General features: G+C 37.1%; 1 protein-coding gene across 1 annotated transcript in view; it reads right to left on the bottom strand.

The window, feature by feature from the left end:
* Positions 1–14914, bottom strand: part of SUGCT (succinyl-CoA:glutarate-CoA transferase) — a gene marked incomplete at both ends in the record, with an annotated part of 986025 nt that overhangs the window by 111949 nt on the left and 859162 nt on the right. Inside the window, one exon of the mRNA XM_080701949.1 lies at positions 14770–14833. Coding sequence (XP_080558075.1) covers positions 14770–14833 — 64 coding nt within the window. The remainder of the gene's footprint in view (positions 1–14769; positions 14834–14914) is intronic.

Below are 14914 nucleotides of genomic sequence, written 5' to 3'. Positions count from 1 at the left end.
GAAAAGTAAGTTCTGCCTTCTTCCCGGGGCCTCAGTTCCATCCTTAATATCATTCTTGTGGCCTGGTACTCCAAAGATTTGAAAAAAATAAATAAAGGATTCCATCTCATTCTTACTTTTTATTTCCTTTCCTGTGTTAGGAATTGGGTTCTACCTAGGAAGAGTAGCCCTGTGGATGAGGCCTTGCTATGCAGAAGAAGTCTGAGCAGTGCCTATTTGTCAGAATTCTGTGATATTCCTTAGACATCTATGTTTAGCACACTGCCTGTCAAGTTACCTTGATAGATCTTCCTGCACCATATTTATCAGTTACCAGGTAACCACACTCCATGAATCAGCATAGGTAGGCAGTCCCCTGCTGGCCCTCTGACCCACATTCTGGGTGGTCCAATTCTCACATCAACAGATTTCAGTTTTCATACCTACACAACTAGATTGTATTCCTCACCCCCCATCCAGCACCAGTGTTACCCTTGATGCAAAGTACATATACATGTATCATAACAGCAATAACTATATTTACATAACACAGGATTTTGGGCACAAAATTTTAAAATGTGTCACAGGAAACACATATGCACGTCAAATGGCATCTATACCAGGATAATTGGTATTCTTATATTAAAAATATGTGTCTAATAAAATCTAAAACTGACATATTTTCAAATTATCCATTCTGTTCTATATATACTTGGATAAGGTGTTGAGGAAAATTTGTTTCAAAGGCTTAATTCTTACTGATATATTGAATTTTCATTTTGTATTTGGAATAAAAAGGGTAAACTGACATCGGAATTTACAGGAATTTAGATTTGAGAGAGAAAAACATCCACCCAGCATGCTCATATATGAAGGTAAAATTCTGGGATTGACACCCAGACTTGAGTGTGAATTACAATAGTAGAACTTTTTCTACACTTTTGAAGGTTCGTAATTTCAACCATATTATATTGGGATATAAGAATAAAAGGCTATATTACAGTGGAGTTTTACTGTGTTTAAATAAAAAAAATACTTTATTTTCCCAACTTATACTAAAGGTTAAATGTTGACATTTCCTTTTGTCTATGTGAAGTATTTAATAAGGGTAAAGAAGAACATTCCAACAGAAATACATGGCTGAAAACTTAGAGGGTGTTGCTTGATATTCTAGAAAAGTACAGGAAATTTATTTATAATAAAAATAAGTTAACTAATGAAAATCACTGCAGGACCTAAAACACCAAATAGGAAGTTGACACTTATTTTTTCTGAGGACCTTATTTTTTCTGAGGGTCTGTTGTTATAACACAGGCAAAAGAGATTAAGAAAGACAATGGTTCTATACTGATTATATCTTGTTGGTTTGTTGTTGTTGTTGTTGTTTGTTGTTTGTTGTTTGCAGTACTGGGGATGGAACCCAGGGGCTATCTCTGAGCTACACCCTCAGCCCTATTTTTATTCTTTATTTTGAAACAGGGTTTCACCGAGTTGCTGAGAGCCTCACTAAGTAGCTGAGGCTGTCCGCAAACCACGATCCTCCTGTCTCAGCCTCCCAAATGCTGGGATTACAAGTGTGCGCCACCACACCTGGCTATGCTGATTATATCTTGAACTGCCATAAGTATAAAAAGCCTTCAAAATCAGGACAGTGGAGAAAGAGAAGCTCCCACAGTACAGAAAGAACCCGTGGCCTGGCTACAAGAACTAGTTGTGAGTCCCAGCCGTAAACTTGCTCAGATGTAGCAAATTGACAGCTTCCCTTGTGTATCAGGAGCAGAGGAACAAAATAAGATTGGGGTTACTGCTATTGGAAGTGTTAACACAAAAGAAGAAGCCTTAGCCAGTTTAATACAAAGAGCTCTAATTAGGCTCCATTTAAAACATAGAGCCTTCAGGACTGTGTTGTTTTAGACTCTGCCCTACCCTGCGTCTTGAATGAGTCCAGAAGAGTTATCTAAGTAACTGATTTTTTTAAACCTTTCTGTTAGATCTGGTTTTTCCATCAATACTAATACACCATTTACATTTTTTAAGTAAAAGAAAAAAGCATTATAAAGATAGCCAAACAAGATGATATATATCATTTCTGCTAAGGTCCTGCTATGGAAGTGAATTCCTCAGATTTGCAATGCGTTCCATGAATGTAAAAGACATAAGCAGTCAGTCCTGATGGCTAAAAAAGGCGAATGAGGTAACAATAACATTGTTGGGCTGTTTGTCTCAAATGTCCTATAAATAGGAATGTGAAATTTACTTTCTCAATCTACATTCTCTCTATTCAAGAAAAATATTCCTCAGTGGTAAGCTGAGGTAAGGCATTAAATAGAGGGTGCTTGGAATTTGATTTGTTTCTTCCATGTATCTAATTTGGGAACTTCTTGCTGAAATAAAAATACACTGAAGTGTAGATTTCCTAAATTTCTTGCACGACTTGTGAATGCAAGGTGATTCTTTTGGGGGGAACGATTTTTTCTCATCTCCTAATGAGGCCTACTAGGGTGATCTCCCTCAGGCATATAGCTGCTGTAAGTCAGCTGGGGGGAAGGCTTTACCGTGGGCCTGCTGTTGTAACAGCTGACAGCTTTGGCATTTTCATATAAATACGCAAGCCAAAGAGAAATTTTTCCTTTAGGATTGGCCCCATTCCCCCCTTCCTGGGACATTCCACAATGCCACCAGCAATGAAGTGCTCAGAAAGGAGGAATCATTTCTGTTTATGTGAAAATAGACCTGAATAAATAACACAAAGCTGCAAAGACCACAAGGAGAAGTCATAATCAAATCTGGATGCTGTTTCTGAGCTCTGGCAGTGCTCCTCCGTACATCTGCCCTGGACTCTCAGAGGCTGGAGTCCACCACCCTTTCTTCTAGCCCAAGCCTGTCTAGCTCCCAGGGCAAGCTGTTTGCTGAAGCCCTGTGTTCCCTGAGCCAAGTATGGGAACACCTTTATACAAGAGATGATCAAAAATGCCTTCAGGAGGCAGCAGAGCATCACAATACCAGGGTAGGAATTTTTCAGCATTGAACATTCTGGCTTTGCAGCTTACTGATTGTGTGACCTTGGCAGATTATTTAATTTCTCTGAGACTCAGTTTGCTCATCTGTAAGATGGGGGTGTGAATGCCTCTCTTGGAGCATAGATAGGATGATTAGTTCATGTATTTGTGAAGCACCTGATGTGCAGGCATGCTCAGTGTTTGCTAGTTATATTAAGTGCTTCTTAGGGTAACTATCCTCATTATGCTTTATATTAAAGGTGTGGCTTCACATACGGTATAACGCAATGTTTGAATTTTCTATGATTTGTATCAACAGAATAATTCAACTGGGAAAACATGCCAGGAAGCCTGAAGCAACCCTAGGCATCCTCACAAATCACAGTACCTTGCAGCAAATGTTATGTCTTTCTCTATTATTCAACTTCTGCTCTGAAAATACATGAAAACATATGCATCTTTTCAAAGAAAAATATATTGTTGACACCAGACTACTACAATGAAGAAAGATATCCCGAATCTTTATTCAAATAACTGAACTAATTTTCCTATATGAAGACAGTCAAATCGCCCTTGCTGTTAAATACCATCTACCTAGTAAACCTCAATTCAAGTTTCCTTCTTGATGGTTAAAGCCTGTTTTTTCTCATTTGCCACATTAGGCAATTAATTGGATATTTATAGGCAGCTATCATAGACCCCACTGTCACTGCTGCTCAGTCGTACATCTTAATTTTTCCACATCTTGCCACTTAAATCCTACCCCTTAATCACCTCATCATCTTTGTCACATTTTTAAAGTTGCCTTCCACTTAATCAACTCCATTTTCTAAGCTAGAGTATGAACAATTGTGCAGAATTCTCCTAGTACAGCTTTACTGAGGCTGAATGAAGAGAAAGTATTTTCTTTTTAAGTGATTTCTTTAGATCCCAGGATAGTTTTTGCTTCTAGTGCAAGAGCATCACCGTGTGAGCTGTTTCTGATCTGCACTTCAGCACAGCCCTCAGTCTATTTCCATTATTAAGGCCTTTCATTGTCAAAGGACACTCTCAGCGGTGGGGTGGGGTTGAGCCAATGAGGAGGGAAAGCAGGGCAGGCAACCCCTCAGGGTCTCTTAGCCACGTGGATTGCGGATTCCCACCTCCTCCCCAGCTGACTCTCTCCTGCCCAGTGGTCAGGAGTGTCCAGCTCTCATGGGAAAAAAGGACTCTCCTCTAACATTCCTTGGGATTCTTGGTCCCTTGAGCTAAAAAACAAGCAAAAATTCTGATCCTTGGAGGACACTCAGTTTCATTTGGTTTCCTCTCCCTTTGTTAGTGTAAATGAGCCAATATCTAAATGAGTATTAGAACTTGCCTCTTGTGGCTCCAAGGGACACATGTTTCCAGCAAGGTGAACCACAAATCATTCTTTCTCATGGTCTTCATAAAGGCCCTAGAGGTGGAAAGGTCTCTATGGTCAAATAACTTAAGGAAACATGGCATTCAGTATCCCTCTCCTGGTGACTCAAACAGGTCTTTGAATACCAATGGTTCTGAGAATGTCAAGATAAAGAAAATTCATTGACCTTTGTTTAATGTGGGGTTCTCAAAGTTGTTTAACAATGTGGTCATTTTGTAGAGGGACAACTATTGCTAACTAATTTAAGAAACTGGGGGTCCCTCAAGGTACATTTTAGAAATGCTGCCTTGGGATGGTTCTTCTCTAATGCTTCTGAACAAGCTGTGACAGTCTCATCTATGGTCCCTGAGTTATTATTTTCACCTGCATGATCTGTCAGAGGAAAATGTTTTGTGGGAAGCCTTTCACCCTGCATAGTCTCTACTGACTTATGCACAGATATTCATCCCAGAGCTTCCAGTTGAAAAACAGATAAAGGAGCCAGTTGAGCCTTGCACACATCTGACAGTAACAGTCTCAGGATCTCCTTATCCTCACTGCATTTCATTTGATTGGTCACCATCATGTGCTCCATTGACTGAATTTCTTGTCAGCCAGTACATGGCATGGAGTTAAATAATAGAAAAACAAAAAATTCTGTTTTAGTGTATTTGTGGAGAAACATGCATGGCGATTTTAGCGTTTAATAGTTGAAAACAATAATATGGCTAGTGTAATTTATCCCCAAGACTTTTCACTATGAGAGATGCTTTTAAGGGTTTATTAGTTATCTATAAGTAGATACTTAATACCAGTATATTTCATACACTCCTTCTATGTGCTGAGGACATAGCAAATACTCTTATTTAATTATTATGAGGTGCAATGAAGTATTTTATCTCTTTATTGAAAATGAGAAGGATGCCACTGAGGCAGATTAGATGGGCTGTTTATTTTCTCTTACTATGAATTGCAAAGTATGATTTTGGTCTCATGTCTAACTGTGCCTATATGCTCTCCATTCTATCCTATCTTGTATGTATATCATACATGACTATCTCATGTATACATGAAAACAGAAATCAGTGAAGTAATTTTTCTTACTAATCATATTTTATTGTAGTAAAAAGATATACTTAACATAAAATTTATTATTTTAGCTATTTTAAGTGTAAAATTCCAGGTCATTAAGTACATTCACATTGTTATACAGCAATCACTCCATATATATCTCCAGACATTTTTCATCTTCCCAACCTGAAAATATGTACCTACTAATAATTAATTCCTCATAATCCCTCCCTCCAGTCCCTGGCAGTTGTCATTCTACTTCTGTGTCTTTGACTACTCTAAGTACCTTATAGAAGTGGATACATTACTTATACACTAATTGTCACTAATCAATTTTTAAGCTTTTGTTCTGGCCATGCTATCAGCCACATGCTTGGGGAAAGAAATCATCTTAACTTTTGCATACCAGAAGATCATTGTTTGGAGTTTAATTAATTTTGCACAAAGGAAATCAGGCTCTAACTATAAAATAAAACCAAGAAGTGGAAATTTGCCCACTAGTGAGCAAGTGGAAATTTGCCCACACACTTCCAGGGCCACAAGCAGATCAGTATGAAGACAAAACATAGAAGTAAGTCTGGGTGGCAGCATAACATCTCGGGTCTTTTGAAGATTGAAATCTGCATATAGGTCCCAAACATTTCTCTTTTTTCTCCTTTCCAAGCTGCATTTCTGTTAATGTGTGAAAACAGTACAACTCGAAGGAAATGCAAGCCACATGTTTTGGTGCATTTACACTTATATGCTCTTGAGAATATCAAAATGGCCTAACAATACACTTTCTGATGGTTTTTTTTTTAAAGATAGAACACAATTATAGACTTTGTAAAACCACAAACTTAATCCCAAAAGGATATGGACTCAATCTACGTTTAAATTCTTGAAATTTAAACATTATTAAGTAATTTTCTAAGCTGATCTTCAAAAAAACACTTAAAAAACATACAGCTGCTTTTAGATCAAAGACTAATGTCACAGAGTAAAATACTCAATAGTAAACTGAACTTTCATTTGGGGCTAGACCATGGGCAGATTTAAAAATACCCATACCTGGGTCTGAATTGCTACACTAACATCAGATTGGGTAGCAACACATAAGAAGTCTCCAGTTATATTTTCTCATCTGTGAACTGGGCATAATAATTTGTGCCTTACTGAATTGTCATGAAGATAAAACAAATTGTATTATAAAGTGTTTATATATGTGTCATATACAGAGAAGTACCCAATAGATGTGCATTTACATTCTGTGTTTTTAAATCCAACATTTCACATCAATGATGCCATTAAAATATATTCACAAAATATATATTTGCAGTATGATAATTTGTGTTTTTCCTTTCAATGGAAAGAATGAGAAGACTGATCTCACTAAAGGTGCTAGAAAGTAAATTATTTAAGGTTCAACATCAACTTGAATACTCAGGAACAAAAAGAAAGCATATTCAGTGGTGGGAGATTATGGGAAGAAAACCATATCGGGGACATTCTTTATATCCATATAGGTAGTGCTTGCTGGGACAGTGTAATGTCGGTGGAATTTTTATTTCATCATGACATTCCTAAAATGTTTATTCTAACTGCATTTTTTCATTTTTAACTTAATTAAAATTAGGGTACTTCTTAACTGTTTTCAAAGTTTACAGCTCAGTCAATAACTAGAAGTATGGAGCTCTTAAGAACAGTTTTAACAGTTTTAAGGCTCTGAGGAATCAGAATAATGGGCAACACACTCTAAGAGTCACACAGTTCTCTGTGATTAACATGAAGTCCAGGTGAAGGACAGATAGGAGGAGCTTTTCAAGGCCCCTCAGACCTCCTCTTCTATGGGGTATCCTGACCATACTTAGAGGATAAACCCAGGAACACACTGAATGCTAGTGTCATAGCCAGATAAACATGTGACAACAAGTAGATGTGATTACATTAGCTGTGATAGCTTCAGCTCAAGCTGAGGAGATAAGCTATGAGTCCCACATACTCAAAAATCCTTAGCCTTGGGGCTTGAGGCATGAGGGGATACTGTAATATCTGAAGGTTTTTAACTCCTTTATTACCATTTCTTCACCTCCACCAACATTTCTTCATATTAGCATATCATCGTATGCTTAGTCAAAATTAAATAATGACCCTTTTTTTGGAGAGGATGGTCCTGGAATTAAACCTAGGAGTATTATAACTCCAATCCCAGTCCCCCTTTGTAATTTTTATTTTAAAGCAGGCTCTCACTAAATTGCTGTGGCTGGCCTGGAATTTGTAATCCTCCTGTCTCATCCTCCCAAATACTTGGATTTATTTTGTTTTGGTCTTTATTTCTTTATTCCATTGGACATTCAGTGGTCCACTCAAATTGTTTCAAATATACCTTTAACCTCAAGAATTGTTCTGCAGATTGGTAGTACAGAAAACATCCCAAAGAATGTCTAAATCTAATAAAATATTTACCCAGATAAGTCTTTAGCATAAATGGCACTTCCTCTTAGAAACACTCGGCATCCCAGAAATTCATTGATAACTTAGGGCTGACTGACAACAAGTTTCATTGTCTGTTAGATTCACTTATTGGGAAACCCGTTCGGATCTGGATTGATAAGGACATGTTGCAGAGGAACAACTGAGTTCTTGGCCACTTTCCCAGTCTCAACTCACAGAGCCTGAATTTCCTGAGCGTGAAAGCCCATGTCTCACGAAATATTTCTTCCTCATGGCACAGATAAGCATCGTTGATGGAGAACCCTAAGTCATATCAGCGACAGTTACTTGGCTCTCAGAGTTTCTCTGGTGCCTGGTGGGAGACATTCCTGGGGATGCAATTCATGCCTCCTCTGCTTCCTTCCAGCTCTCCTAAGAAGGAAAGTTGCTGTTCTATTCATTTCTCACTGAGTGAGAACAATGTCTAAGATCCTGCTCCACTATAACTGGACTTCCCGAGAAGACTGCAGGCACTCAGTGTCAAATCATCTGAGAATACACTGATTGATTTCACTCTCAGTACCCTGACATGGGTTGGAGCTTTAATCATGTTAAAAATAGTTAAGGACTTTGGGAAGTACCATGGCTAGTTTCTTTGAAAATTCACTTCTCTGCCAGATTTCTCTCATTCTGTTGACAGACTATAGTACCTTCCTTTCATCTCGTTCCTCTTTTTGCAGAATCACCTGGTCCCTGAAGGAGTATGCTTTTTTAGAAGATAGATTGTGAACTATACGCAACATGAAAACTTCACACACTTTTCTTGTTGTCATTTGAAAGGCCTTCTTACCTGAAAGAAATAACTTATCTCACCTTTCATCCTCCCCTTGGTTTTACTTCAAATTCCTTATGAGGGTCAGCATATTTAAACTGTATGAAGGGGTATAGACTGAAACTGGCTTTTCTTAATTTTTCTTTTTTCTCCCACTGATATTTGTGACAGCTTTTCTCATTGCTGATGTTCATTATAGAAATTCAACTGCATTTTTAGGATATGTGATTTCAGAAACATTACCTAATTTCTATCTAAAGAGAAGAAGAAAGACAGAAGTGACAGGGCAAGGTGAAGGACTATGTAGCATAGAAAAGGAGTATTTGTAACCACAGAAGAGACTAGGTGATGATTTCATTTATTGTGCGTGAGTAAAACTAAAAACAAACTAAAAGAGTGAAATAAATCACCTCTAGATAGCTTCACAGTAAAATAGATATTGGCAGAATATGGTGGCCCATACCTATAATAGGTATCTTAACAAATATGTTTTTCCTAATAGCTTTTTATACTAGTCACCATCAAGAAAACATTATTAAGTTGTGATAGATGGTGTTGATGTTCCTTTAAATGATAGCATGTTTGTTCTCTACAAGCTTATGAAAAAACAGTCTCAGACCCAAAAAGGTTTTTAAGATTGTCATTTATAAAAGTCTTGCAAAACATTCACAAACACAATGTTAGGTAATTAAATGAAGAAATCATTCAGCTTTTAAAAAGGTTCACCTTAAAATCCAAACATCAGTATTTCCATTATTTAGGTTAAGATACATTAACCCATAGTGATACCTCTTTTCCTTCATCTGACATCCAGTGGCTAAAAATCAACACAGGTTCTAAGTGTGAACAATAGAATACTATATGGAAAATGCTTAGGAAATTTTTTATTTAAAAGAATTTGGAAGTGGTTTTTAAAACATACAGATCAGGGGACTTGCAAGTAAGGGTAATTCAACTTGAAACCCTTTCTCTTGCTTAGAAGATTGCATCCCCTCCAGAGTGTTGACACTTGCCACCAAACACTTCCCAGAAGTGGTGCTAGAGTTGAATGACCACAGCGTACATCCACAGGGAAGAATATAAAAAAGGTTATGGTGAGAAACTTAAGAGCTACACATCAGACTTGATTTCGATGACATCCTTTGGAATTTGGAACTCAGCCCCGGGGCTGTTTTGGCACCTCCACAGTACCACAGTATGTGGAAGGACAGCATGCTCCACTCTGCCTGAAAGGCCGATGTCCAGGAGTAGTACAGAAGATGTAAATTGTGGGGAGGAAATGGGCAGTCTTTTGAAATTGGAATGTGATAATTCATGCAAGCTCTTTCCACTTAGGTGACAAGTACAGTACGGTGATGTTTACATAGTGGCCGATGTCTTGCTGCAGAAATGTTTGTTGTGTTCAACATGCTTTTTCATCTCTGCACTTAATAAGGACACATTTTTTAAAATCAATTTCATAGTTTAAAATCCAACATATTATGAGATTTTTCTGGAGAGAGAAATTATTCCTAAAATTAGTCCATTAGAACATCTGCCAAGCCAGCACTGAGATCCCTGCCCAAAGCTCTGTTTCCAAGCTCCACTTTCACCATGTAGATAATAGGAGTCTTAGAGGACTCAGTATAGATAGCCTTGAAATCTGCTTTGTTCTTCTGGCCTCTGGCTCCCTCTCCAGGGTAACTGTGAGCCTGTCCCTTCCAAATGTTTCCATTCTAGAGTTTTCTCAGCAGCTCTGGTGTGCTATACATTGACAGTGTTCAAGTATCTGTCTTCATTTCACCTCTCAGAGGAATCTTCCTTAGCCCACACACTAGCAAGTTCTCCTGGTTTGTGCTCCCAGAGCATCCAGCTGTAGCCTCCCATTCTCCATGGAAACACCCATCTCACTTTTCCATATTTATTGTCCACATCCAGGATGGACTCGGCTCTTTTAACAGAATTTATATGGTGTAGAGAACAAAGTACCAGGTTCCATTAGTTAAATGTGAACAGATTAGTGCATGGTGCCTATTGTGCTGACACTTCTATATAACTAATACACTCAAGAAATATTGATCTCAAACTAACCACTACTCTCTCACTGGGGACTCTTAGAACACCAGAATATGGAAGCCCAGCAAAGATAGATGTGATGTGTGTTCTCATTTGTAACCCCATTGATAATTTTTCTTAAACACTCTTTGCCTTTAACTGTATAATAGGCTTTAAAGCACAGATGAAAGTAGTTTAATGAAGAATATATAAAATAAAGAACAATAGTGTTAGCATAAGTACAGATTATATTTAGAGATAATTGATAAAGACTAACTAGTTTGCATGATTTAACTATATCATCTACATACACATTTCTTCCTAATTATTTAAAGGGAAAAGTGATAGGAAATGAAATAAAAAAGTAGCATTTTCAAAAGATACAAATTAATAAAGGGAATTATTTAGTTTATACTACTTGTACTTTAATATTGGTAATGATTAAAAATATTGAAACAATGTACTGAATGGTTAAAATAACCATTTTCTCTAAGGCGCCAGAAGGATTTTGAAGAAGTACATAATTTCTCATCCATGTTCAAAGTATTTTACACATTGGTTGGCTGGTGCCTCTAAGGTATTAATCAACTGGCTCCTGTACAGGAGTTCTGTTCTGGGGGAATGCTAAGTGGAATTAAACAGCTCTAAACAAAGTACTATCAATACTGCATAAGTGTTATTGCTGTCCTTCAATAAATGAATAAGAAACAAAGTGCTTCAAGCAAATTAGTGCAATCTGTAGATAATTTAGTAGAGGTCACAGAATTTCATCAATAACAAAGTAAATGTAAGTAAATATAATCTAGTAATGTTCAATAATATTTTTTGCTATAAATGTCAATATGCACACACACACACACACACACACACACACACACACACATATATATATATATATATATATATATATATATATATATATATATATATATATTTGTGAATTCAAAGTGTGTCTCCACTGAATAACCAGGAAGCAGTATAGCATAAAGTCACTCAACTCTACCCTGTCCTCTTTTGGCAGGCTTGTCCCATGAAAGCACTAATGAGGAATTTGAGTTATTTCAATAGTGTCCGTGATGTCTCCAGTGGGGGCATCCCTTCACAAAGAAAGGCAGAACTATCATAGGCAAATAAAGCAATGTGCATTCCTCAAAATATGTAAATTTAATCACTCATAAATTCCCTTTGCATTTAATATCTCTTCTTCTAAATGGACCTTTACTGGAATACACTGAAATTAGAGATAGAATATCATCTTCTTATCATCTTCTTATCTACCACCTACAAGCAGAATTGCCATTCCACTTTCATGAGGAATCCAATTGTAATGCCCTCAAAGACACTCATATTCTAAGTCCCAAAATAATCTAGATACATTTATTTCATCAAATTAGATATTTATCACATTGATAAGCAGATATATTGACTATAAAGTCTATAAAATAAACATTCAAAAAGCCTAATCTCTAAAGAAATTAAAGAAACAAAAATAAGATTTTTCAAAAAGCAGTTAAAAAGAGAGAAAGAGAGAGATTGCTATAGAGATGAGAGCTTCATTGTGGTCATATGAATGATTGGTCCCAGTTATTTACTCTTCCATGTGCCCCTGCCCTTCACCATGGAACTGAAGTTTCTTCTAAAAGAGGTCACATGTATTTCTCCACCTCTTTGTATACAGCCTAAAACTTGCTTTGGCCAGTTAGATGTAGAAGAAAGATCTGCTTGTTTTACTCCAACATCTGAAGTGGCACTGTGGTTTCTGTTTGCCCTCTTGTTCCTCAGCTATTGCCATGAGAACATCAGAGACACATGGAGTGGAACTGATCCCAACCTGCAGTGAGGAGCCAAGCCACTCAGACCTGCAAGCAGAAGCCAAGCCACCCAGCTGATCTATATGCAGAGAACACATAAACGCTATGTCTGAAGCCACTGAGATTTTGTGGGGTTTTGTTACACAGCATTATTGTGAAAATAGCTGTCTGACTCTGTGTGTGTGTGTGTGTGTGTGTGTGTGTGTGTGTGTGTACATACACATTGTATATATCAGTGATTCTTGGATTGTGTTTTGAGGTCCCTGAGGTGGGACAAAGGAAGAAAGCTAAATGATTAGAGTACTAAATTAACCATCACTTTTATCAGTTCTACCACTAAAAAATTAAAAACTACTACAAGAAAGTTATTAGTCTTCTCAAACTGAAAACAGTTCTTGTTGTGATCACTCCCCTTTTTTTTAAAAAAAATCTCTTGATAGGTGTAGCCCTAATTTAAGAGACTACCACATAAACTCCTATAATTTCCTTAACTTGATCCCCTGCTTTAAATTGTAAATTGTGTCATTTCCTCTACTTAGTTATAATTAGGGTAAACCCAGCCTCAGGGGGGCCTCAAGGTTCTGTATGGCTCTTCAGTTCCTTTTCCCACCCCATTCACTTCCCTGCCCTTTCATTTTGGCTCACAACACACTGTCTCCTTCCTATCTCAAGGTCTTCTCATATGTTGTTCCCTCTGCCTGAAATTCTCTTCCCCTGTTCCTCAAGTGCCCATTTCTTTCTACCTTTTAATCTCAGTTTGACCATTCACACTATGTGAGGCCCTGTTTTCCCCAATTATTCTCTATGACAGCTCATTATTCCTTCATTTCCTAGCAGTTAAAGAAACATTTGTTGGTTATTCATATTACCCGACTTTCATTAATCACAAGTTTCACATGGCCAGAGGCCAAGTTGCCTGGTTTAATTTTGTATTCCCAGGACTCCAAGCATGCCAAACATATAGTATATTCTCAATACTATGATTTACTGACTGAATGAATGAATGAATGAATGACCTTCTTAGCTTTTATCAATGTTTTTCCACCCTCTTTCTATACCATGTAGCACTTCCCTATAATGTGTGGATTTAGTCTCTTATATGCTTTTACTACTCTCTTAGGTATCCTCTTGATTCATACATAACATTTTTTTCATATTCTTATACATCAACAGTTTCTCTTTTAACTTTCTGTATTCATCATACTTACCTCGTATTCTCTTTGCTTGCCAGTGGTCATTATATGATTTGCTGTGGGGAATTATCATCAAGCTGACCCCAAATCTTAGAGTTAGAATGTATTTACAATGAAATTAACAATAGCAGATACTCAAGAACTATGATAAGGTACCTGTAGAAATACATGCTCTCTGTCATTTGACTGAGATGGCAGAGGAGTTTGGGGAATACCCACATTCCAAGCAGTGATCAGGAAATAGTTTCAGGAAAACAATGACAAAAGTTATATCCTAATTTCATTGCCCTCTATCAAAAATAAATAAATAAAGCATGAGATGTATATATTGTTGACAATAAGAGCACAATGAACAATAATGTAGAGAAAGACAACAGGTCTTAGGGATGAGTATATTATGATCACTAGAGAAACAAAGTCTGTGGTGGGAGAGTGATACATTTTTTCATAAGCTCTCACTACAGTTTGGATGAACCACTTCCCATGATGGTCTAAGAGTGGGTGTGAGGCTTCTGGCTACCAGGGAAAGGGCCCTCTCTGGAAATGAAAGTTTGCATTTTGGCTTAAGAAGCAGTCTTTGGTTTGTCTGGTATGAGTCAACTTATAAAAATTCAGTCTATTCTGGGATTAATGAAAACATTTTGTTTCTTGATCTTCAAAGCCAAGATCCATATCCTAAACCACAGTTCTAGAGGAATAAAAGACCATTTCTCTCTTGCCTGATTTTTTTCTCATTCTCACATGAACCACACTATATCTCTTAATATTTGTCACACTTATTATTATCTCTCTGTAGGTAATTACACAAAAAGGAATGAGGAAATATGTACATTCCTTGTCACTGAAGCAACCAGACATTCCTTAGAATGAAGACATAGCTCTATAGTATCAGTATACATTTTTATGGATTTTGTCCTAGAATTCCCCTTTCATTCAAAATTATGTTTGGATAATGTCTTCATAAGTCATTCAGAGAATCATTAGTTACTTACAGAAAATAGCATGTGAGACAATTAATGAAGAAAGGTGTTATGGAAAATAACTCAAATTTTCAAACCTGGCACTGAAATCTTCCCAGCAGTTGGATGTTTCATTTCCATAATGAGGCCATTGTGTAACACCTTAGGGTGGAAAAATAGAGAGAAAAATAATGTACAAAAATAAAACTATTTTCAATCTCAAGGTGTATCCAGTCAGAATTG

This window comes from Muscardinus avellanarius, assembly GCF_963383645.1.
Source record: "Muscardinus avellanarius genome assembly, chromosome: 9".
In the NCBI taxonomy this organism is placed as follows: Eukaryota; Metazoa; Chordata; class Mammalia; order Rodentia; family Gliridae; genus Muscardinus; species Muscardinus avellanarius.
Note: the sequence above shows the minus strand (reverse complement) of the source record. Positions and strands in the feature narration are given on the sequence as shown.